Source organism: Onychostoma macrolepis, chromosome 25 (assembly GCF_012432095.1).
Source record: "Onychostoma macrolepis isolate SWU-2019 chromosome 25, ASM1243209v1, whole genome shotgun sequence".
In the NCBI taxonomy this organism is placed as follows: Eukaryota; Metazoa; Chordata; class Actinopteri; order Cypriniformes; family Cyprinidae; genus Onychostoma; species Onychostoma macrolepis.
In genome coordinates, this window is record NC_081179.1 from 12,162,912 (window position 1) to 12,189,400 (window position 26,489).

General features: G+C 36.6%; 1 protein-coding gene across 1 annotated transcript in view; it reads right to left on the minus strand.

The window, feature by feature from the left end:
- Positions 1-741: 741 nt before the first annotated feature.
- Positions 742-26,489, minus strand: part of poc1b (POC1 centriolar protein B) — a 44,252-nt gene continuing 18,504 nt past the window's right edge. The window contains exons 11-12 of the mRNA XM_058767310.1: positions 2,120-2,335; positions 742-1,836 (exon numbers count right to left, since the gene is read on the minus strand). Coding sequence (XP_058623293.1) covers positions 1,699-1,836; positions 2,120-2,335 — 354 coding nt within the window. The 3' untranslated portion in view covers positions 742-1,698. The remainder of the gene's footprint in view (positions 1,837-2,119; positions 2,336-26,489) is intronic.

Genomic DNA, 26,489 nt, shown 5'->3' on the forward strand with positions numbered 1-26,489 from the left:
TGATTAGCCAAGCAGCTTTCCAAGAGTTTTAATGTTTTCTCTAACCCAGCATTGCTCGAAGCAGGGCTTCTCTCACCAGTTCGGAAACTTCCACTTCAGTAAGGTACCCGACCCACAACAGGTGTATACCTATCTTTAAACTTTGCGCTCTTATCTATATTTGTTGAAAGGGAAAACCTCTCAACAGACGCTCCCCTAAATGAAAAAAATGGAGCAAGCTTCTTTTGTGCAGGTGGCATTACAGAAACAATACGAGCAAGCTCTTTTCCATTACTCCATTATCATCTTTTTTTTTTCCTTGAACAAAAGGTCAGAGGGAATTTCCTCAAAGTGCTCTGATTCAATGCCAACCAGGCCTGGGTAACAGGAGGAAGAACTAGTCCTCTGATGTCTGTGGGGGAGCTAAAGATAATGTTTACCTTCCCTTGCCTTGTAAGCAAGCAACCACTTTACCATATGTGGGTCTTGCAAGAACCTGCATGTGCACAAATCCATAAACACAGGCACATGCACAAGCAGGCAGCCTCACACAACTGCTTTTACACAGGCACACATGCATACGTTTCTATTATCATCTCTTTGTTCTTCATTCATGAGTTGGTTGCTCTAACCCTTTTTTGGTGCCCCACCAGAGACAAGGGGCTTGTGTTATGCACAGAGAGGTCATGAGCACACCTGCTGTCTGTACCAGACTCTGTACTACACAGGAAGTGGTTAGAGAGGTTTGGTTGTAATTTGTAACAACAACAACAGTCACATGCTGGAATTTTTTTGTTGTGTTTATGATAAATTCTTTACATACAATTTGAAAAGTACAGTGAAATTTGTAACATCACAATCTGAATGGCTAAAAATGGCTTTTAATCATCTGTCCACTGTAATGGACATCACTAAACGTCAATGTTATACTTTATAAAGCGTGTCGGCCACATCTTTGGGAAACTGGTCTAAATGATTTGTTTTCATCGCCGTTTGGATGCATTGTTTTTATGTAAGACTGTCAGGAAGAGTTTAGCAGAGCTGCCACACACAGAAAGATGTGGTACGAAAAAAAGCAAACAAGAACCGCTGGGCCCTTCTGTCGATTGGTTGCCTGCTGCCGTCTGACCTCCACCCAGAGGAAAGCCACAAGGCTGCGGCTGATTGAGAAAGAGTATACAAGGCTGCAAGTGTCTCTGAGGACACTTACTTGGCCTTACATGCACATACACAAACCATTCATGCTGCCTGGGACTTAAATCACACCAGAGACTGTAATTCATTCATAGTGGTCTATATTTACATAATACATGTGATGCAGCAGACACAACCCAATCTGGATACTGTAAAAATCTATGCATGTTTGTCTGTTCTGTCAGTCTCTTTCCTGATATGTCTTGATTGCTGCTGTCAAAACATGACTGGGATGTTGTCTTAGCTGCAGCTGTCCTCTTACCATGACTTTTTTTTGGGTGAGAATGCTGTATGATCCCTCAAATCCCCTCCAGCCCCTCCTTCATCCTGCTTTGTGTCTTTTCATCTTGTGTCTTTTTTTTGTTGTTGCATTGTTAAGTCCAATGTTCTCATTCGGAATGACACAGCTGGATGTCTTTAAGCTAAAATGAAAAAAAAAGAAAAAAAAAAGGGATTTGGCGTGTCCCCCCCTGCAGGCCAGAGGAAGTTACCACTGAAGTGAGGACCACCGGGGTTGGGTATCCTTCACACAGACGGTCCTTCAGCTTCCTCGTCTGATCCGTCCACTTGCTGTGTCTGCTGCAGAAGCAGGACCTGGTTGTCCAAGCATGTCCTCAGTTTGTCTTCGGTCAGAGTAAGACGTTCCTCGAGGACAGCAACGGTCTGAGAAGAGAAGCAACAGTTAAAGTTGTGTTCCCATTCCATTCCATTTCATGTCCAAAAAAAAGTCCATTGTTTATTGTCAATAGTATAGCAAAGCACAGCTCACAAAGAAATCACTTTCAATGCAGTTAATTTGTGAAATCTGCATGGAAATCTTTCACCCTTACTTGAAATTCCAGAAAGAAATGACTGGATTTGACTAGAAAAACAAACTACATCTGATCTGATTTGCTCTGTAGATCTAAAAAAAAAAAAACAGGACTAAGATGACAAAGTGGTTCACCTGGGTCAGGATGTCCAACTGCTGCACAATGTTCTCCAGAGTGCTAGCAAGGCTTGATGGGATACCTGAGCGCTCCTCTCTAGATGCTGTCATGCTGCCAGCAAACCTTTCATCTTGGTCTTCATCCTCCTCTTCTCGGTGTCGCATATGAGTTCGACCTGGACCTGAGATGGGCCGATCTCTGCCGCTTGTTGCACTGTCATGGCTTCTTACATCCTAAGGAATGAGAACCAAAATTAAAAGATCGGTTATGATTTACTCATGATGGTGCAAATCTGTATGAAATTTTCTCTTCTGTGGAACACAAAAAGAGATGTTTAGCAGAATGTCCCAGGTGCTCTTTTAACAATAAACTATTTAACAAAGCTATTTTATGGCTCAAAGCTATTTTATGATTTTTAAGGACTACTTTTAGTGTACTTTTTGTGGTTTTTGGAACTCAAAAACATTGGTCTCCATTCACTTTCATTATATTTAGCAATGCAGAATTCTTTTACAGAAACACCAAAACCAAAATTAAACCAAAACCAAAGTTAAAGGCCCTCCAACGTATTTTTTTTAATTTTTTTGCAGTTTCAGCTGAATATTTTCATTTGCAATTTCAGTGCATGGTTTGGCAGCAATGGCCTCATGGGTAGTGCGCGATATATGACGCAGTAGCACTTCAAGTGTCCTGAGTTTGAATCCCGCCTCATGGACCTTTCCTGACCCTCTCCCTTTACTCACTTCCTGTCAGATCTCCACTATGCTATCAAGAAAAATGCAAAAGCGCCAAAAAAGTAAATTTCAGTGCATCACTAATTTTATGTAATAACTTCTCTTTTTGTATTCTATGGATGAAAGAAGATCATATGGGTTTGGATTGACATTACGGTCATTAAATTGTTTTATTTGTTAGGTTCACTGTGGTATACAGATGAAAGGAAATGTAAAAACCACATCAACATCATTTTTTTGCTAATAAGATCTGATAGAAACATGGAATTAGTACATGGGCCTCTGACCCGATCATGCACACAACCTAAATCCTGACCAGCTCCAGAACAGAGACACAAAATGATGAGGAGGAGGGGAGGGTCATACATTCCTGCCCTAATGCAGGAAGAAAATCGATTGCAGCCCCTTACTTCCTGTGCAGCGTCCTGACTTCAAAGCGCAGGGCTGAGAGACAGCATCACGGCCTAGGAAGGGAGGGGAGGAGGTGAACAAAGCTGTCAGTGTGTGGAAGGGTCCGTTCTGGGGTCCTCCGGCACCCACCATCCACATCTGGGCAACATCTGCTAGCCTCATTTACACGCTTCACGCTCAGACCTCGCTCACGCTATGCTCCAAACCTTGTATATTCTTCTGTGTATTCTGTAACATTGTGGAAAACAGCATTTGGAAAATATTGTCTGTGCTAGTAGCAGTGACATGTCATTTGTAAAAATCACTGGAAGGTGAGGATCTACATGTTTCCATGATGTTAAGGTTCAAACCAGGAAATCTCACATCTTTGGGACTAACTACGGATGGGAATCATAAAAGTTCTGGCTCAGATTCCTACGATCAATCCCACTTAACAGTTCCAGTAAAGTTGCGATAAAACGGAAGTAGTGACAAATCTTTTGTTCTGTATTCTGATGTTCATCTGAGTGCAGTGGATTATCGTAAAAGAAAAAGCGTAGGGTGGGATTTGGTTCCCAACGGTAGTTGATTGTGTTTTGAGATGCCGTTGCACTCAAAAATGAAGGCAGATGAATGTGCCACCAGAAAGAAGCTTACTGTTTTCACCAGAAGATCGAGTTGTGATATTTTGATTTAAAAATTATGATTTTTTTTTTTAAATAAAATATGCATGGATAAATTTTTCACAAGATGATGCAATTACAACGATAGGATGCATTTTAATTACATGCCAATTCCAACAATTCTTTTATTATTCAAAGAAAAAATACTTAGATTTCATTGTATGGATGAATTGTTCACAATAACATGCGTTTAGAAAATAGGGTGATTTTTCACTTAACGCTGACTTCAACGATAATTTTAGTACTAGTAAACATTAAATGTTTGGAAAAAATGAACTTTCATTGGCAAATAATGAGATCATTTAAATTTTAAATAAATTTAAGACACTTTTAGGCAACAAAAATGCAATCTAATAACTGGCCTTAACGGTATATTAAGCCTCTAATATTTTTATAAATAATTACTTCTTCAAAAGTAAAAAAACAAACAAAAAGAAAACCAATTAAATTAAAACAGTTGTATTATTTTAAATAAAATGTTCCTGGCAAAACTACTAATGTGCATCTTTAACTACAAACTGTCACATGAACAACCAGTCAGTAGTTGCTGTTCCATTGCCCTTCAAATTGCGCAAACTGAAATTGCGAATTGAAAATACGCCAAATGGAAACACGTCAATTTTGTACAAACTCCAATATACAGCAAAAAAGTTTATACGGTCACATGAGGTGGTTTTTAGGCAATTAAAAAAAAAAAAAGAATATTTCGCAAAACTGCAATGGAAACTTTTTTTTATTTACAGCTCACTTGACGTACGTAAGTCACATGTACTTTAATGTACTATCATCTCCAAGAAACACCTAATAATGCTTATTTAACGGCATATGCCGTAACTCCTTATTTTCACTGCACACGTCTGCAGCGCATTACGGCTCCAACACGACGGCCACTCTAGTCACTGCTTGTGTTTATACCAGCAGCCATGTCACAATAGTTTTTTTATCGACATTTATGAAATATTGCAAAAGTTTTGCGCAAATATGTAATGGAATTAAACCTAGTGATGCTGTATGTTTTTGACCCATTCAAAAGACTCATGTAGTAGTATAGTATGGACTCAGACCATATTGGTTAATTGCATAAGAATATCACTTATATGATTTTTCTAGGGCTTTCTAGGAAATATCAGAGGGAACCTTTAACAGCTCTAATATTAGAGCTTTGTTAAGCGCACATAACGCTGCCTTACCAAAGCAGAAAGGTCAGATTTGGCCAAGTGTTTCTTACTCAATGAGCTCTGGTTGGGCAAGAAACTAGTCTGTATTGCAGAGTGAATGAGTGTCCTCTTTTTGATTGCTTCACCAGTTGCCATGACAACAGCGTACCTGTGGTTCCTCACAAAGAGTTACACTCATTCTGTTCCCTTGGTGGCAGTGCAAGTGATATGTGAAGAGAACGCACCTTATTAACAACTGTTGTGTTCAGTCAAAAACAGTGTTGCAGTCTGGAGTTTGAAGTGGGCACAGGTGGGTCATTACATTTCGTACATATTCAGCTCCGAGGCCAAAACCGAGGGTCTTTATGCCAGCGCTGATATAATTTATGTCAACAGGCTTGCTGGCCGCTAAGCAGGTACTTCACTGGGCCATTGGGAATATTTATGAGCTCCCTCAACAACACCAAAACCCCCCAACAACCCTTTGAAATATCACTCTGTTCTTCATTGAACACCCGGGAAATGGAGCATAATGACTGGATACTTGACAAGATCAGAGCAGCCACTGAAGTCGTGTATGGTTGGATACTCATTAAGAAATGGGAAGACACCTTCCCAACGGTCTCCTCACAACAATATTGGCTCCTCATTAGCGCTAATATTAGAACGATGTGTCCGTGCTGGTGAGAGAAATGTCAAATCGTCCTTCATTTGATGTAACCCAAGCTTGTTCTCAAGGATAGGCACTGAAAGTCCAAAAATGGTTAGTTTTTATTTTTAAAAACCATACGCCTGCTCTCACTGCCACTAAACCACTGACTGATCTAGTCTTGTGACAGCAGATAGATTTTCCTTGTCGCAGGATGCCATGTAATATCATTAAAGTGAGCTGTCTTGTACAAGGAAATGTTTATTGATATCAAAGGAGGCACTGGCTCTTTGACCTGCTAGCCTTTTCATACCCCAAGTCATTTTCAGTACTCCTACTCTATCTCTCTTTCCTTTAACAGTCATTCTGTCGATCAGAGGCTGGTTTCTGCCGTGTTAAGTATCTGCTAAAGGCTGGCTAATGGGGTTTAAGCTAGTATCTGGCTCCAGTCGTGGGACGGATTAAGTTTCATATTAGCGTGCACATGTCCTATGCTTCCTGCACTATTAACAGGGTTGATAGTATTAAAGTTGGGAAGGAAATGAGAGCTAAACCCACTTATTTCACCATTTCACTAGCACAATTTGTGAGATAATCTGTGAATCCGAAACGGAACCTGAAATGTGCCTCAATAAGACTGTTAAGATTCAACTTAGACTCTGAAGCAACTTTAAAAAAAGGAAATCATATTTCATATTCAAAACTATTGCCTAAAAATGCTGTTGTTCAGTCTTTTTAAGTGAATATTTTTTCCTATGCTGATTTAGCAGATAATTAATAAACTCCTATTTTAAAAGAGAATAATATTAAAGATATATTAAAAGACTATATTATTTTAAATTAAATTATTTTAAACCTAAAACACTCTCTTCATGCTCAAAACAAATAATTTACAATTAATACACAATACAATTATTTATATTAAAATATAAATACACACATATAGAAAGTAAAAAAAAAAAATCAAATGCATGCACATTGTACACTTTTAGAATATTACAGAGAATATTATTTGCAACTGGCTCATATATATATATATATATATATATATATATATATATATATATATATAGACAAATACAAATTGGACTGTGTCCTCTGGTGTGATAATAACATGAGAAAACAAATAACATGAGAAAAATGTATCTTCCAGAGTTACAAATAGCATGAAAGAGGTTTATCTTCAATGTTAGAGTTTTTGTTTTTTCACATTTTTCCGTCACACCATAGTACACATTGATGTGTCAACTACCCACATATACAGTGGGGAAAAAAATGATTTGATCCCCTGCTGATTTTGTACGTTTGCCCACTGACAACGAAATGATCAATTTATAATTTTAATGGTAGGTTTATTTGAACAGTGAGAGACAGAATAACAACAAAAAAATCCATGCATTCCAAAAAAGTTATACATTTATTTGCATTTTAATGAATCAAATAAGTACTTGACCCCTTCGCAAAACATGACTTGACATAGCAATCATTGAGGTAAGACATTTCTTGTAGTTGGCCTCCAGGTTTGCACACATCTCAGGATGGATTTTGTCCCACTCCTCTTTGCAGATCCTCTCCAAGTCATTAAGGTTTCAAGGCTGACGTTTGGCAACTCGAATCTTCAGCTCCCTCCACAGATTTTCTATGGAATTAAGGTCTGGAGACTGGCGGCCACTCCATGACCTTAATGTGCTGCTTCTTGAGCCACTCCTTTGTTTCCTTGGCCGTGTGTTTTGGGTTATTGTAATGCTGGAATACCCATCCACGACCCATTTTCAATGCCCTGACCCTGACGGTACATGGCCCCATTCATCGTCCCTTTGATGCGGTGCAGTTGTCCTGTCCCCTTAGCAGAAAAACACCCCCAAAGCATAATGTTTCCACCTCCGTGTTTGACGGTGGGGATGGTGTTCTTGGGGTCACAGGCAGCATTCCTCCTCCTCCAAACACGGCGAGTTGAGTTGATGTCAAAGAGCTGGATTTTGGTCTCATCTGACCACAACACTTTCACCCAGTTCTCCTCTGAATCATTGGCAATCTTCAGACAGGCTGTACATGTGCTTTCTTGAGCAGGGGGACCTTGTGGGCGCTGCAGGATTTCAGTCCTTCACGGCGTAGTGTGTTACCAATTGTTTTCTTGGTGACTATGGTCCCAGCTGCCTTGAGATCATTGACAAGATCTTCTGGGTTCTGGGCTGATTCCTCACCGTTCTCATGATCATTGAAACTCCACGAGGTGAGATCTTGCATGGAGCCCCAGTCCGAGGGAGATTGACAGTTATTTTGTGTTTCTTCCATTTGAGAATAATCGCTGTTGTCACCTTCTCACCAAGCTGCTTGGCGATGGTCTTGTAGCTCATTCCAGCCTTGTGTAGGTCTACAATCTTGTCCCTGACATCCTTGGACAGCTCTTTGGTCTTGGCCATGGTGGAGAGTTTGGAATCTGATTGATTCATTGCTTCTGTGGACAGGTGTCTTTTATACAGGTCACAAGCTGAGACTCCCTTTAAGAGAGTGCTCCTAATCTCAGCTCCTTACCTGTGTAAAAGACACCTGGGGTCTCTCACTGTTCAAATAAACCTACCATTAAAATTATAAACTGATCATTTCTTTGTCAGTGGGCAAATGTACAAAATCAGCAGAGGACATATATACATATATACATATACACACACACACACACACACACACACACACATTTAAGCCAGTGAATGATAAGCCGGTTGCATATACAGTCTGGATAGTTCATCATAGTTTAAAATCACTGCAACGCTATGTCATGTTATCATATTTGCACATGTCCTATTTCAATGATTACGATGCCGGCTATTTTTGCAAGCCAACTCTGACACTTCTTTATGATACGCTGTATTTGACCCCTCACGCTGGCTGGACTAGTGGAAAAGTGAAACCAACACTTGTCACTTGAATGTAGGCCACATCCTGTCAGGGGACCGAGACCACAGCTGTCTGCAGCATCATGAGCTTCACACAGGAGGTCAGGTGACGGGTGAAGCCCAAAGAGGACCCGCTTTGCTTTGGTGTGCATCGATGCTCAGGAAATGGGCTTTGAAACGGGGCTTTGTCCCTAAATGAGGAACACACACTTCCGAGATGAACACGCACGCGTGTACACGCAAACCCTGACCCTGGGCTTCAAAAGCAGAGCTGTTTGGTTAGTCTTCCAGATGAAAAGATAGAAAACACAAAGCCGAACTGAAAGACTGGAATATCAGAGATGGCTCCCGCACGCTATGGTAGGGGAAGCAGACGCTTCCTTTTTCCCTCTCCGTCTGTTCTCGTATCAAACCACTCTTCACTCGCCCACACGTTGGCTTCAGGGTAGATAAATATCCGTTTTCAGAGATACCACAAAACTGCAGCATTTTATAACCAGCTCTGTGACTAAGTGGTTATGTCACATTTCGATTGTGACTGAAGTGTACGCCCTCATCGAGAACAACACACAACCAAACACTGCAATAAAACCCGCAGATCTCTGTCAGTACCCTCTCATCCGCTCTGCGTTCACAATGAGTGCCGATACTGCCAGTGACCTGAAACCACTAAATGCCAAGTCCACAGGATATGATATAACTCGCTTATGCAAACCAGGCTGCACAGACGAACCTGCTTCATCAATCTGGAATAAAAACAATGGATTTAAAAACAATCAGACAGAATGATGTAATATCATAATGAGGGGATTCTTTGTAATTCATTAAATTAGAATTGAAAGCATGAATTCGACTGGTGGAACTCAAATCAAAAGCCCTCGTTTGAAGAAAAGGGGGATCCCTCTACAAAAATGGCCAAAGAGGGACAACGAATGCTGCGTTCTGACCCAATTCCTATCGGAGGCACAGTTTCAGATCCATACAGACTGGATGAGTCATCAGGCACATTTGCACACACACCTAAATGGTTCCAAGCGCTCCAAAATCAGGTTGAAGGAATCACAAAACCAAAATGTATGGAAAGTGAAAATAACGTCTATAGGAAATACATGTTTATCAGATATAATGGAGGGCATGTCCTTGTGGTGATTTGGCATCAAGAAGGTTGGGTGACATTGACGTAAAGGAAGGCAGACGTAAACATCACAAGAACATCAATAACCTAATAAACTCTCTTAACAATCAAAAAAATTGGTATATTTATAATAAAAATACATTACATTTTATAAAATACTATTAATTTATTAGTTTATTTATAGTAGTAGTATATAGTATGTTTGTAATATAGTAAAATATTCTTACAATTCAAATAGTTTTCTGTGTGAATATGTTGTAATATGTCATTTATTCCTGTGACGTAAAGCTACATTTTCAGCATCATTACTCCAGTGCCCCTTCAGAAATCATTCTAATATGCTGATGTGCTGCTAAAGAAACATTTCTGATTATTATCAATGCTTCATATTTTTGTGGAAGCTGTGATATTTTTTTCAGGATTTTTTGATGAATAGAAAGATCAAAAGAACAGCATTTATTTGTGTTTACTTTAAAGCAGCTGAATAGTCTTTATTTCTTGCAAAAGAAAAATATTTTACTGACCCAAGTTTTTACTGTTTTCCTTTGAAAGAATTAATACTTATAATTGATCTAAGCCTGAGAATCCCTTTTAGTTTCGCTGATACTGTAGCTTCGCTTTTTTCCACAAAGAATATGAAAAGTACAGTAAAGTGACCAAGTTCTTGGAATCCACGTCCATCATTTCCCTATCCAGCACGTTCTACAGCATTCAAGCCCCTCCATTCATTTTACATTCAAGAGCTTGTGACTCACGGTGCTCGGCAGAGTCGTGATGGAAAAATTCAGCATTAAATAACCTTGCGAGAGCAACCAAAGTTTATTGCATGCCGCCTGAAAAGCTTGTTTTGTCTGGGACGTGGCTCCTTTTTGTTACTGTTTGCGTGCTGTTGCCTGGAATGCAGGCAAGGTTAAACATATAGGCTGCGTTGTAGGTGGTGGTGGTGTCAACTGAGGATGTGTAGGTGGAAATTTAGCCCCTCGGAGTAGGCAAAGATGAGTCACTGCGAGAAAACTGAAGGTTAAGTCTTGAAGGTGCAGTTAATGCACTATTTTAATTTGCCATAACAAAGACATTGGTTTACTATCCTCGGGTAAAATGCCACTGTAGGAGTGGATAAAAATATAGATCTTAAAAACAGACTTTGCATGACACATAGTTGGCCTCAGTGTTGGGCAAACTCGGAAAATGAAGCTAGCTAAGCAATAAATTATCCTTTAAACAAAGCAGCTGGGTACAGTACAAGCTAGGGGTGGGCAACATGACCAAAATCTTATATCACGATATGAGTCATTTTATTTCACAGTAACAATATCACAATACAGATATTTTTGCTTTAAATAAGGACTTTATGATATCAAAATTTTCGATACCATAGAAATGTCATGGATTCATGTCACCAGTGTCAATATCACAAAAAAAAAAAATAATACTAGCCTAAATTAAAAAAAACAAAAACTCAATGCTCAATAAAGACATGTAAACAGTCAGCAAATAAATAAAAAAAGAAACTAATTACAAGCAACAGGACAAACAAACTATAGTAGAACAATTAAGAAATGCTACATGCATTGTATAAAAGTGATCAAATGTATAAAACAGCATATTCAACAAATATATACATTTAAATATAATATATTATAATACATTTAAATAAATATATTTCTTCTTATTAAAGTTATAAAAGTGATTCAGTCAAGAGCAGCAAGAGATTTTCTCTCTTTTGTTATTTGATTAACATGAATGACGGACAGGAGGAATATTAGACTGTTGTCACTTTAAGAGCTACCCAGATTCAATATACTGCTACACATGTGTTTTCTTTCTCAGCTGTTTGCTTTCACTTAAGACCTAAGAGTACTGTGTTTACGAAGATACTTGGAAAGACGGGCATTTTGACATACAAGTGCGTATATTTAACTTAAATGATTAGTTTCCGTGACCATGTATCACAGCAACATCACGTGAGCATGTAAGTATGATAGAGACAATAGTCCAAAATCTCTACCAAAAAAATTTCTACCAGTTAATCTACTGGTATATATCGCCCACATGCTAAATACTACAATTAGCATTCTTTTTGATTGATTAATTCAGATTATGTTTCTATTTTATTCAGAATGAAACTTACTAATGTTTTGCTTTGATTACTTCATGAATCGGACAGTGGTGTTTCTGAATCTAAAAAGCTGACAGAAAATACAAATTGTCATAGAAAACATAACATTGCAGCAACATTGCAACAATGCTGTTGCAACACTGTCAATGCTACTTATGCCATGGTCTGTCTGAATACTCGATTCTGATTGGCTGGCAGGTGTTGATTAAATTCGTTGAACCGCACAGGTAGTTCCAGGTCAGTTTAATCACGTTCTATATTAATGCGCTTCCTATAAACATTGGTAACCATAGTAACATACAGTTACAGTTAAATAGTAATACAGACGAAAATAACCGTCATTTTTATCGTTCCGGTCAAATATTGCAGCACAAATATTATTAACATCTTTAATATGTGAATTCTGGCAAATGACCATGGCATAAATGCACTTCGCGGAGGCAACCACCCTCCGCTGCACGTCGGGTGGTTCTTCGCCTCCACGTCATGCATTCAAATCGTTTAATGCACAGCTAGCCGTTGATTATCCCTTACATAATCAATGTAATAAAGAGAATAAGCAGAAGAAAAAGCAGAAAGCCACAAAGGCAGCATAAAGTTTAAACTCTACTGCCTAAATATAATCCATGGAAGAGCAAAGTGTGTGTTTGGCTCAGGTCAGCTCACTTTGGTGCTGCTCGTAGCAGATACAAATTGATGCTCATTGTGGCAACCGTAATGTTTCAGAACAGGAAACCATTAAGATGGCATTACGCGGCGGATGGAGGGCAGGAAATTAAATTCGGCTGTCTTTGAGTAACTGATGTCACAGTTCTCCCTGTGGGTAATTGATTATTACTGCCTTCCGCTGGCTAAGAGCACCGTGGATGTGGGTCATGCAGGAATGGGGAAAACAGAGAGAGGTATGGTGAGCTCGAGTCTGAATGATTAGTTCACTAAACAGATCTCGAATTCAACTCACTGAAACAATCTGTTCGCAACAGTTTAGTTATCTGGATTGAAAGAAAAGTTATTAACAATTTATACTTCAGTCTGTCTCATTCAAAGCTACTGTATGGCTTAAGAAGACAGAAGTTGCTTTTATGATATGTTTAGCTTCATGTGCTACTTCCCTCCCTGTCGCCACGTCTATCTTTTGCAATCTGCCTAGAAGTTAAAAAGAGGAAGAAAAGGATAAGGAAGTCATGATAACCGAGGTAGAGAAATCGCAAATAAAATGCAATCAAAAAATTAAATTAAAATAAAATGTCAATTATTTTAATGAATTAAAACTGACACAATTACATAGAAATTATACATGACATCTGATTTAAAAAAATATATACATTTATGTTATGAGAGATTTTTCTCATAAAATATCTAAAATAAACAATTATACAATATATTAAAAATATAAAAATATTTCCTCATATATTCTTGATAAAATATTAAAATAAATCACACAATAAATGATCTATTACAGAAAAATCAGTTAAATCATACAATACATATACACACGCACACACATTGTATAATTTAACTTTGGCATCAATTTAATTCAAAATTCATTTATTGTAATTTATTATATACGGGTCATATCACCTCAGTGAAAAAATATGGCCTGTGTTATCCGGTTTTCCTCCTCATCATTTCCTGTCCTCTCTAATTATCAATAAAACTGGCCAAATAGTGGCAAAAAAAAAAAAAAATATTACGCAGCCAATAAAGTTTTGACTTTACATAAGGTCATTCACCTACATTTACTACTATACTCAGGGACAAGCAGAAGCGAAATTGGTACCAATAACCAAGCCATTCATACAAAAGTATAGGTTATATAAGTAAACACATGCTGATAACCATATCACATATCAGCCAGACTGCATAAGCATGGGGCGAAAAAAAAAGAAAGAGCCAAAGTCCAATAGTATTGAAAATTCAGAACTGCAATAAATTTTTTTTTTTTTTTAAAACACTAGCTGTCCAATGAGCACCAAAGCACCGTGCTTATCTTGGCTTTAATGCTCAACCCTACTGATCTTACAGACAATGATTAACACCAGGGTCAACAGCCCACTGCCTGTAAAAGCTTTGCTATCAGCAGGAGATATCACGCAGCCAACTGACACCTCATTGAGACGTGTTGGATCCAACCCTCATCGGCAAACTGTTCACACCGAGAGAGAGAGAGAGTCCACATCCTCTCTTCTGCTTTTCGTGGCCTCAATGCTGTTTTATGCGTGGGAGAAAAAAGATAAGAAAACACTTGCTCAAGGTTAAATGAGAACATGATGTCCTACCATGCTGTAAAAATGTTTGACACAAAAAGGCAGTGTGCTGTACATGTGGCACATTGTGCAAACATAAGTGACCGTGGGAGATCTAATGGTGTTAATGGCGCTGTCATATAAAAATCTCATCAAATGTGTGAAAAGAAAGTGGGACTAAGGTTATATGACAAGCCAGAGGCTGATTGTCAAACATTATGATGAAAGTGGCCAACACTGTTTAATATGACCTGGTTTTGACAAAATATGCTCCTACACTCTAAAAATTGCTGGGTTATTCTTTTAATCCAAATGCTGGGTTCAGCTTGTTGGGTCATTTTATTGGGTTATTTTTTTCTACCTAACCGCTGGGTTGAGCTTGTCTCCGGTGAAACTTCTTAACAACACAGCTGCTGTGAGCACAGGCTTTTTAAGTCCACAGGAGAGAGCGGTACTCAGTGCTGCCGCCGATTTGGTGCACTCTTTCGGGGAAATAAAGGTTTGCATGCATTTTATTTATAAAGTCTTTAATGTGGTGTAAATTATATTATTTTACACAACACAACGCAAGGACGAGATAGTCAGCTGCTTCAGCAGCGGTCATTTCGCGCTGGAAACGCCTTTGCCTTGCATAACATAAATGGAATTTATTCATTATAATACTGAGTGTAATTTAATTTGATGTTAAAATATGTTTTGGAGGTTTTGGAGTCAGTCACGCCATCTCTCAGCTACGAGTGAAACGTGAGGCCGCGGTCTAAAGTTCGCAGTTCCACCGTGAACAGCAGCCCTTCACCGGCTCAGATTTCGGCGACACACCGGCACAAGAATTAGCACTATTTCGGTAAATAATGATTACAGAGAAAGGTCGAATACACTAAAATTAAAATGCTACTTCTATATGCCTTTTTAATTTCTAAAATGCTTGTTAAACGAGTTTAAATGTATGTAATATTGTAAACTATGCTGTATTCACCCAAATAAATTGTCTTATATTTTGTCCATGGGTGTTCTTGCTTAATAATAAATGTTCATCTTTTGATTATTGCTGTTGCCTATAGTAATTCTGTGTGTGATTTTTTATTTCCAGCCCATTTTAAGCCAGCAATATAATCATTTTTAAACAATATATTAAACAACACAGCATGGTGGGTAAAAACGTTTAACCCAACCAGCTGGGTCAAAATAACCCAGCATGTGTTCTGTCCAATATTTACCCAGCGCTAACCCAAGATGGGTTGTTTTTGACCCAGCATTTTTTAGAGTGTATGTTCTGGCCAAATTATAGCCAATATATAAAATAACAGTATATGTATGCATGTATGTGTGTATGTATATGTATATGTATGTATGTATATATATATATATATATATATATATATATATATATATATATATATATATATATATATATATATATATATATATATATATATATATATATATATATATATATGAAGAGTTTATTTGCAAAACAGATATCTCCGTTTTAACAATTCTCATAAATCAGGTTTTTTTCATTGTGCATTCCAATTAATCTCAATCCAACTGCAGTTGGGTTATTTTGACTAGGTTAAAAAATAACTTTAAAAAACAGTTAACTAACACAAAAACATGATAACAAAAACATTTTCGATATTCAATATTTTTGAATATTTAAAAAAATGCAGTTATCCGTTTTTGCAAATAAACTCTTCATTCATTCATTCATTCATTCATTCATATATGAATCAATAATGCTGGAAGAGTTGGACTCGTAATCCAAAGGTTGCGAGTTCGAGTCTCAGGTCTGGCAGGGATTGTAGTGAATGTACAGCTCAATACCATGACTTAGGTGCCCTTGAGCAAGGCACCGAGCCCACTGCTCCGGGTGTGTGTGTGTTCACTTTGGATGGGTTAAATGCAGAGCACAAATTCCGAGTATGGGTCACCATACTTGGCCGTACGTCACGTCACTTTCACTTTTCAGTCATGGCCAAAAATATTGGCACCCTTGGTAAATATGACCAAAGGCGGCTGTGAAAATTAATCTGCATTGTTAATCCTTTTGAGCTTTTATTTTAAAAATTCACAAAAATCTAACCTTTCATTGGATAATAAGAATTTAAAATGGGGGGAAATATCATTATGAAATAAATGTTTTTCTCAAATACACGTTGGACACAATTATTGGCACCCCTAAAAATTCTTATGAGTAAAATATCTCTGAAGTATATTCCCATTCATATTCACAATTTTCAGCACTCCTGGGTGATTATGAACATGAAATTATCCAGCCATGGCTTCCTGTTTCACAGAAATATAAATAGGAGGGAAAACCAAGCCCAAATTCCCTTAATCATCCATCACAATGAGAAAAACCAAAGAATATATTTCTGATGTGCAGCAAAAGATAATTGAGCTTCACAAATTAGTGAAGTGGCTTTAAGAAAAGAGCTAGAGCAGTGAAAATTCCCATTTCCACCATCAGGGCAATAATTAAGAATTTCCAATCAACATAAAATGTAACTGCCTGGAAGAGGACGTGTCTCTATATCGTCCTAATGCATGATGAGAAGGAGAGTTTGAGTGGCTAAAGACTCTCCAAGGACCACAGCTGGAGAACTGCAGAAAATAGTTGAGTCTCGGGGTCAGAAAACCTTTTAAAAAAAATTCTCAAACAGCACCTACATCACCACATGTTGTTTGGGAGGGTTTCAAGAAAAATTCTCCTAGCTCATCCAAAAACAAACTCCAGCATATTCAGTTATCAGACACGACTGGAACTTCAAATGGGACTGGCTTCTATGGTCAGATGAAACTAAAAAATGAGCTTTTTAGCAGCAAACACTCAAGATGGGTTTGATGAACACAGGGATAAAAAGTACCCCATGTGTACAATGAAATATACTGCTGTATTTTTGATGTTGTGGGCCTATATTTCTGCTGGAGGTTCTGGACATCTTGTTTAGACACATGGCATCATGGATTCTATCAAATACCAACAGATAAAAAAAAAAAAAATCAATAAGTGACTGACTGTTAGAAATCTTATAATGGGCCATGCTTGGATCTTCCAACAATAATCCAAACATCAACCTCAAAAACAACCCAAAAATGGGTTACTGAGCACAAAACCAAGCTTCTGCTATGGCCATTCCAGTCCTCTGACCTGAACCCTATAGAAAATGAGTGGGTGAACTAAAGAGAAGAAGCACCAACATGGAGCTGGGAATCTAAAGGGTCTGGAGTGATTCTGGATGAAGGAATGGTCTCTGATCTCTTATCAGGTGTTCTCTAACCTCATGGGGGGGTGGTTGTTATCTGGAAAGGACCTCGAGCCCGGGATTCGAACTCAGGATGCCAGTAGCGCAACGGAGCTATATGACAGCGCGTGGCCCACGTGGCTATTGGTGCAGACAAAACTATTTTATTTTATTATATTATATATATATATATATATTTTTTTTTTTTTTTTTTTTAATATATATTTTAACTAATTATTACAAATGACAATATTATTATTATTATTATTATTATCATCATTATATAAAACTTTTTATCGTGGTGTCTAAAAACACAGCTAATAGCACGATAGGCAAATTAATAATTATTCTAATAAAAGTAACAATTGTATGTGTAATTCATAATATTTTTATTTTTGTCCTTTTGTCCCGCCCTGTCGCCATCCTCACTGCACTTCCACTTATTTTAAGGTGCAGTCAGCACTTCTGTTTCCGATCTCACCCCCCTCCTCTTCTCTTTCTTCCTCTCTCTCCATCAGCCACTTCTGCTTTAATTTTTAACTCTCTTGCTCAGCGTCGGCTGTGCACAGCTGCAGCTAAGACAGAGCCAGAATACTGTGGATTTTCCATTTAAGAATGGGACATTGTGAGAAATTGCCTGGTCCAAAGCCGTGGACTCCGGACCGATCCAAATGCATATTAGCTACAACAGAACATTGTGATTAGTAAGGCACAAACCGCAGTTCACAAAGACAAGACATGATGGTGTTGAAATGAGATGAGTTGGCGACACCCCAGTTGCTGTCAGATGTGAACTCACAAGAACTACTGCTGTGAAGCAGAATGCTAAACGCTAAAATGGCAAGTAGGTTGGGAAGGGAACAGAAGCTGAGTGGCGGTAGCCCTGGTGTTTAAGGTGCACTCGATAATTGAAAAGTGGTGTGGCAATTCCTGAAGATTTGTTGGTGTCAAAAGACCTGCTTTGAAATGCTGCGGATATTCTCTCAATCCAAGTACATAATGGAGAGCAGCTCCAAGTATGCTTTAGATCTGTAAATGATCTGACCTGAGCCTCATCATCTTTATTTTCTGTCATAGGAACATTATAGCTGTTGTTTAAATTATGGCCAATAAATATCTTTACCATCCTGCCACCTACCACTATTTGATAAATAATATGTAAATAAATAAAACTGATACAATTATACATATACATTGTTATTTATATATTTGATATTTTATTATACATTTTAAATTATATAATAAATTTAAATTATATTTTCCTCATTAAATATTAAAATAAATATAAAATATAGGCATATATATATATATATATATATATATATATATATATATATATATATATATATATATATATATATATATATATATATATATATATATATATATATATATATATATATGTGAAACTAAATATAATATGAATATTAAAAAATAATAATATTTTTATATTAATAATTTAATTTTAAATTAAATATAATAAGTAATAAAAAAATATTCATAAATACGATTTTATAATAAATGTAAAGAATTAAAACAGATTTTTTTATAATTTTATAATACCTGATATATTTTGTAAAAAGTTATATATATTGTTATATACAGTATATATACACAGTATGTCACAGAAGTGAGTACACCCCTCAAATTTTTGTAAATATTTTATTATATCTTTTCATGTGACAACACTGAAGAAATGACACACTGCTACAATGTAAAGTAGTGAGTGTACAGCTCGTATAACAGTGTAAATTTGCTGTCCCTTCAAAATAATTCAACACACAGCCATTAATGTCTAAACCGCTGGCCACAAAAGTGAGTATACCCCTAAGTGAAAATGTCCAAATTGGGCCCAATCAGCCATTTTCTCTCCCTGGTGTCATACGACTCGTTAGTGTTACAAGGTCTCAGGTGTGAATGGGGAGCAGGTGTGTTAAATTTGGTGTTATCGCTCTCACTCTCTCATACTGGTCACTGGTCTCTCATACTGGAAGTTCAACATGGCACCTCATGGCAAAGAACTCTCTGAGGATCTGAAAAAAATAATTGTTGCTCTACATAAAGATGGTGTGGGCTATAAGAAGATTGCCAAGACCCTGAAACTGAGCTGCAGCACGGTGGCCAAGACCATACAGCGGTTTAACAGGACAGGTTCCACTCAGAACAGGCCTCGCCATGATTGACCAAAGAAGTTGAGTGCACATGCTCAGCTTCATATCCAGAGGTTGAGGGGAGGGGGGAGGGGGGGGTCAGCCTGTCAGTGCTCAGACCATATGCCGCACACTGCATCAAATTGGTCTGCATGGCTGTCGTCCCAGAAGGAAGCCTCTTCTAAAGATGATGCACAAGAAAGACTGAAGACAAGCAGACTAAGGACATGGATTACTGGAACCATGTCCTGTGGTCTGATGAGACCAGGATAAACTTATTTAATTTATAAATGCCTCATTCATTCATTATTTGGTTCAGATGGTGTCAAGCGTGAGTGGCGGCAACCAGGTGAGGAGTACAAAGACAAGTGTGTCTTGCCTACAGTCAAGCATGGTGGTGAGAGTGTCATGGTCTGGGGCTGCATGAGTGCTCTGGGCACTGGGGAGCAGCGGTTCATTGAGGGAACCATGAATGCCAACATGTACTGTGACATACTGAAGCAGAGCAGGATCCCCTCCCTTCAGAGACTGGGCCGCAGGGCAGTATTCCAACATGATAACGACCCCAAACACACCTCCAAGATGACCACTGCCTTGCTAAAGAAGCTGAGGGTAAAGGTGAAGGACTGGCCAAGCATGTCTCCAGACCTAAACCCTATTGAGCATCTGTGGGGCATCCTCAAACGGAAGGTGGAGGTTTCCTTCAAAAAATATTAATATAAAAAAAGAAAGATATTCAGAAAGGAGAAAAAAAATTCTCTTGAGAAATAAACTGAACTGTTACTGTTCAATGCCATGTAATTTTCATATTTACTATGGACTATAAAAAGTGTTCTTGCACTATCTCGCCTGCTTGTTTTTCTGCTCCCTGCTGAGTGTAATACAGGCAGGCAGGCTGTGTCCCTCGCAGGAGTCTGCTGTGCGTCTTTTCGTATCATTAACCTATTTTAAATCCGCTTTCAAAGAATTAGGCAGTTTTTTAAAATATTTACCCCTCTCTGCAACACATGCCAAATGACGCACTCAGCTGGCATGAAAGAAAATCATTTCCGCATTACAGTGCTTAATACACAAAACAAATAAGCAGAACCGGTCAGAACATAAAACGCCCTAACTATGAGTCAGTAATGAATACCAACTGTTGTATTTAATCTGTAAATCAGTGGATCAAAAGAAGAAAACATACAAGTCTCCTTTATTTTGAATAATTTTTCTGAATTGAAGTGGAGCATAAAGTCTCTCACTAATCCATGCATACATGCTCTCAGCACTGCAGCAAATAGAGCGGCCAGAGTGAAAGTTCAGCCATTTGATTGACAGCTACAGCAGCAGGTGGTGCAGGGTCCAGCTGAGCCTCTGCCCTTCACCAAGCTCCGCCAGGGAGCCTCAGCCTCAGCATGCTGCCTCTCAACTTCACCATTACTCCCTAAACTGGACAGACAGAACCTTCACGTCAAATCAGCCTGAGAGCAACAGGAGCTGGCGTACGGTTCAACCTGCTCCTATTACCCACTTACAAAATGCTGATTCAAACACTATCTGTTTTAATGACACTTCCTTCTCAGATACCTAATTTAAGCCAAGTTATAGAACTGTGCGAATCTTTTACGAAGAAGGCAATCCCAGAATGCACCGCAACAAGTTTAAGATGGTGAATAAGCTTGTGGGCAGAGCGCGCTGACATGTAGCACCATTGCACTACAGTCGTCCCGAGTTCGAATTCCAGCTTGTGGACCTGTCCTGATCCCGCCCCCATTGAGTCTCCCACGTCACTTCTTGTTACTCAACTGTCCTATCAAAGTAAAATAAAAAAATGTCAAAAAAAAAAAAGATTAAGAATTTTATGAATGATTATTTTAGGTTCAAGTGTGTGTAAAGATTTGGAAACAAGCAGAATATGGCTGTTTCTAAGGCATGCAGTGCCATCTGCTGTTAAAATCTAAGCTCAGAATCGATTCCAGAGGAATCGCAATGCATTCGGAAAATATCAGAATCGATCCAGGAATCGATTCTGCAACGATTTATTGTCCAAGCCCTATAAAATTATATGGTAAGACACACCAATTTGCAGTATTAAGCAGCAAAACAAACAGTTTTGTACAGCTAAAAATTGCTGGAAGCAAATGAGACCGGAAGCAAGAACCACAAAATTTACAAATGGTCCATTTTTACGGGAAGAATACAGTGGATAAATAAACTTTTATTTGGTTCTATACTGACTATTATCAATATTAAAATTTATTATTTTACCCAATGGACCAGTGGATGGACCCAAATTAAATTTCTGCCCATCACTGATAAGCTGATAATTATTCTGGCAGATAAATGATAAATTAAATTAAATTTTGTCTAAATAAAAATACACTAAATTTAAAATCACTAGTAAACATAAATCAATCATTTTAAATTATGCAAAATAATAATTTGAATTATATTAAAATATTTACATCATATTTAAATAATAATAATAATAATTATTATTATTATTTTGATAAATAATAATTGATTCTTTAGCATTTTAAATTATTGAGGACTATTAAATATTACTATTATTATTAATATTTCTACATTAAAATGCAAAACATTATACATTTAATATTTTGATATTAAATTTGAAATCATATTTAATATCCTGTGGCTGGTTAAAGACGACTACATTTAACAGCATTAATAAATTATTAAAGATTAATTACATTTTTAAACATTAATTAAATAAATCAATTAAAGAGATTAACTGCTGGTAGATGGCAAAGGAAATTAAAATGTAAAAATAGAGGAAATGAGTATGAACAATTAAATACCCAATATAGACACTGATAAATGTCAAAATAATAAACTGAAAAGAAATCTCTAATACCTTTCAATAATTAATATCCTATACATCCAGATATATTATACATCCCTAAATTTTAAGCTTATTAGAGTATTTCTCTAAGCATACGTGCAAAATTTAAACTCATTGGAAATCAATACAGCATGTGTCTCCAGAGGCACAGTGTGTGGATGCTCTCACATTCCCTGTGCTGCTGGAGAACTGAGGCATTGATGAGATGATATCGGCGGCGAGGAGTCTCGGAATAGTGTCACCATGTGAAAAGGCCACAGGCTCTTGAGTGCGGCATATCCGTAGGTCAACCCCATAAAGCAGAATATCAAGACTCCCCTGCGCTTCCTCTCATTTGAGCCGGAGCCAGAGGCTGCAGATTACTGAGAAGAGCTTCCTGTTGCTCTAAATAGGTATGACCTCTGCAATTCAAATTGAAAATGTAAAACTACAGGTGCATTCTTCCACTTGCTGTGTGGTGTTGGTGTGCGTGGTTTGCCATGTACGAGTCAAATAATGATAATTCCAGTATAAATGGAAAATCTACAATATTCACTTATAGACATTGCTTTCTGTGATCAATCGAGGGCCTATAGCATCCAGTAAGATCTCATGCCGTCTCACTATAGCTCAGACTTCCACAAAGGTTATCTGTCTGGATGTAAGCTGATACAAGGTGTTGCTCAAGCAGCATGAGCGAGAACAACAGACAGTAAAAACTTTTAATTCTAGTTCAAGCCGATTAGGCTAAACGCAGAAAAATCATGCCTGTATTGGGTTTTTTTCTTTGTAAGTTCCCATGATTTGATTCCTCTGAAAACCTATTAGTCCAAACCCGACAGCTTTAGAGAAGTCTGCTAAAACTTTTGGACTCAAAAGGCCTTTGTACTCCATTAATATTACTTTAAAAGCTAAAGAATTTTTTTAGAATTTCCCTTTTTAAAATTACTTGATCACTTATTTAATTAATTATTTGCTCTCATCTAATAAACCCTTAAAGTTAATCAATGTTAAATGTGATCTTTATTAAATCTCAAAATATCTTAAAATATTTTGTAACCTTTAATTTTAACCAAATTGAAAAAAAATATTAGATGTTTTAAATAAATTTAAATAAAATATTAATAAAATAAAAAATAAACATAATTTGTTTTTTTTAATTGAAATAATTTTGTAAATAAAGATTATTATTAATAATAATAATAGTAGTAGAATAATAACAACAATATTAAATACATGAAGTATGATATATTATTAATGATAATATAATTATTATTAGCAGTAGTAGTAATAATAATAATAATAATAATAATAATATATTTTAAGTACCATATATTGTTAATATTTATATACTATTGCTGTTGTTATTAATATAATTCTTAGTAGAGATACTACTACTACCAACAACAACAACAACAACAATAGGATTGTTAGCTGGAATAATGATAATATATTTTAAGTATGATATATTGTTATTTATATATTATTATTGATATTGATAGAAGATGGAATATTAACAATATATTAAATACATGAATTATGATATTATTAATGATAATAATATAATTATTATTAGCATTAGTAGTAATAATAATATATTTTAAGTATTATATATTTTTAATATTTATACATTATTGTTGTTATTAATACAATTAGTAGTACAGATAATAATAATAATAAGATTTTAATATTAAAACATTTTAATTATTATATATAGTTATTTATATACAGTATTATTGTTATTAATATAATTAGTAGTAGAAATAATAATAATAATAGCTGAAATGATAATTATATTTTATGTATTATATATTTTATATTATTATTGATGTTGATATTAATATAATTATTATTAGCAATAATAATAATAATATGATTTTAATATTAGCCATTTCCATTAGTGGCCATAAAATTGGATATGTATCATACCAGACAAAATTCTAGAATGAAGTACATAGGCCAAGAACGAACAGTGTCATTTGAAAATAGGATGGAAGAGGATGTTAAACATGACACTTAAGCTCAGACTACAGCATGCTGTTCCCAGAGCAAGGCTAAGTAGACAGCCCATCATTCTCCAGACAGGAGCAGATCGTAGCATTGAAACCGCAACAGAGTTTGGGCATCTCTGGCATATCACATTCACCTACTACTTGAAAGATGTGAAACTAGTGGCCAATTTTATCCCTAGCCAAAAAAACACTGACATCTCCTCCCCTATGCCTCCATGTGCTAGAATGATGCAAATCAGTTAGGAGAAAAATAATCAGGAAGCGAAAATGGTGTGGCGTGTCCAGAATGAGCTTTGGGCCTGACACCTCACCCACTGCTGCCTCGAGGGGGTCAATGCAGGTCAAGAGAATGATGGGAAAGAGGACCGGCATGAGGAGACAGATGTTTTCCAACAGTGGCCTGGAAAAAATGTAGACGCACTTGGGTAAGTAAACATGAGAGTCACCTACACCATTCCTCCGCAATTCTTCCATCACCTCCTTGCACGTTAGGTTGAGGTCAAGCAGATCCTCCCTCTGCAACCTAAAGTAAGTGCCACTGTTTACATTTGTGCTTTTGCATGGTAATACTGAAGGTGGTCAGGCAGTGGAGACCCATTACTGCGGTTCTCCCGAAACCCAAGGCTATTTATAGTAAGTCAATAAAAGATTTCAGTGTTAAAAGGGGATGCAGCAGACCAGAGTGGGCGTAATACAACCTTTATAATTTTAATCTTGGCCTTACGACAATGACCACAAGTTATAGAACAATGCATGCAACAGAGGACTTCCCCGACCCAAAGTGTGTTCAACAATACAGTCATTTTAAATTCAAAGCAGTTCTTCCTGTGGTATCTGATTCAACAAGGGCTCCTGCTGAGTGACCTCCATAACGGCTTCACTTACTTGAGGTCATCACTTGGCCTGATGACCCCTTTTTAACCCCAACAATACTCCACAACACCTGTTTTTTCATGATGGGGTGATACACTGATACAAACATAGTGATAGACACATGGCAGCAATACATAAAGCCTGTTGGGTCAGGGCTATCTTTCTGTGATGTTTGGTTGCAAATTTTTGCTTTAAAGGGGTCATATTAAAAAAACCCACCTCATTCAAACCAGCCCCACAACTCTACGTCACTGTGTGGGAAGATTTGCATAACACCGCCCAAATGTATATGCAATGAAAGAAGGCGTAACTTTTATTCTCGGTACAGTATTGTTGCCGCCGCCGCCATGTCGTGGAGATGCTGTGTGTTTCCAAATATGGTAAGGGGCATAACATTCTGTTATTCACATGCTTGAGGTATTCGGTCAATCACAACACACTGGATAGCTGGCCAATCAGAGCACGCCGTGCTTTTCAGAACAATGAGCTTTGTAAAAATTAAACCGTGCAAAAACATTGCATTACACCAAATACACAAAATAAATGTTCTTTTTAGCAACATCACATGATCCCTTTAAAACTTGTTACAATTATAATACTTAATTACAATTATTTTAAAATAATTCTATAATTTTTTACACATACATACATACATACATACATAATATATATTTTTAATATAAGTTATTTTTACTTTTGTAATTTTATAATATAAAATACTAAACTAAAATACTAAAAACTATATAATATAAAAAATTATAATAAACTAAAATAATTATTTTATATATTAAATATAAAATATATAAAATAATTTATATATTACTTATACATTATTAGTAATAGTAGTAATAAAAATATCAATCAGTGTAATAACAATCAGTGTAAAAATTATAACTGTGTATTAATTTTCAAATATTTCAAAACAATTAGTTAAGAATTATATATTATTTTAAATATTATAAAATAAATCTAACAAATTTAAAATGATACATTTAATATGTAATTTTAAAATAAAGTCATATATTCATACAAAAAGTTTTGTTGAAACTGCAAGAATGACAGTCTTGGTAGCATCATTAAGAATCAATGAGAAAAAGCATAATAAATAATTTTAAAATATTTTAAAATAAATATTAAATAATAAATTGAAAAATACATATTCAAAATGCAACCAAAAATAATTTCTTTTAAAAATCATTTTAAAAATATATAAATCATATTTCATATTTCAGACTTTTAAATGTATTTTTCTGTTGAGGTTAGTGAAAATGTTGGC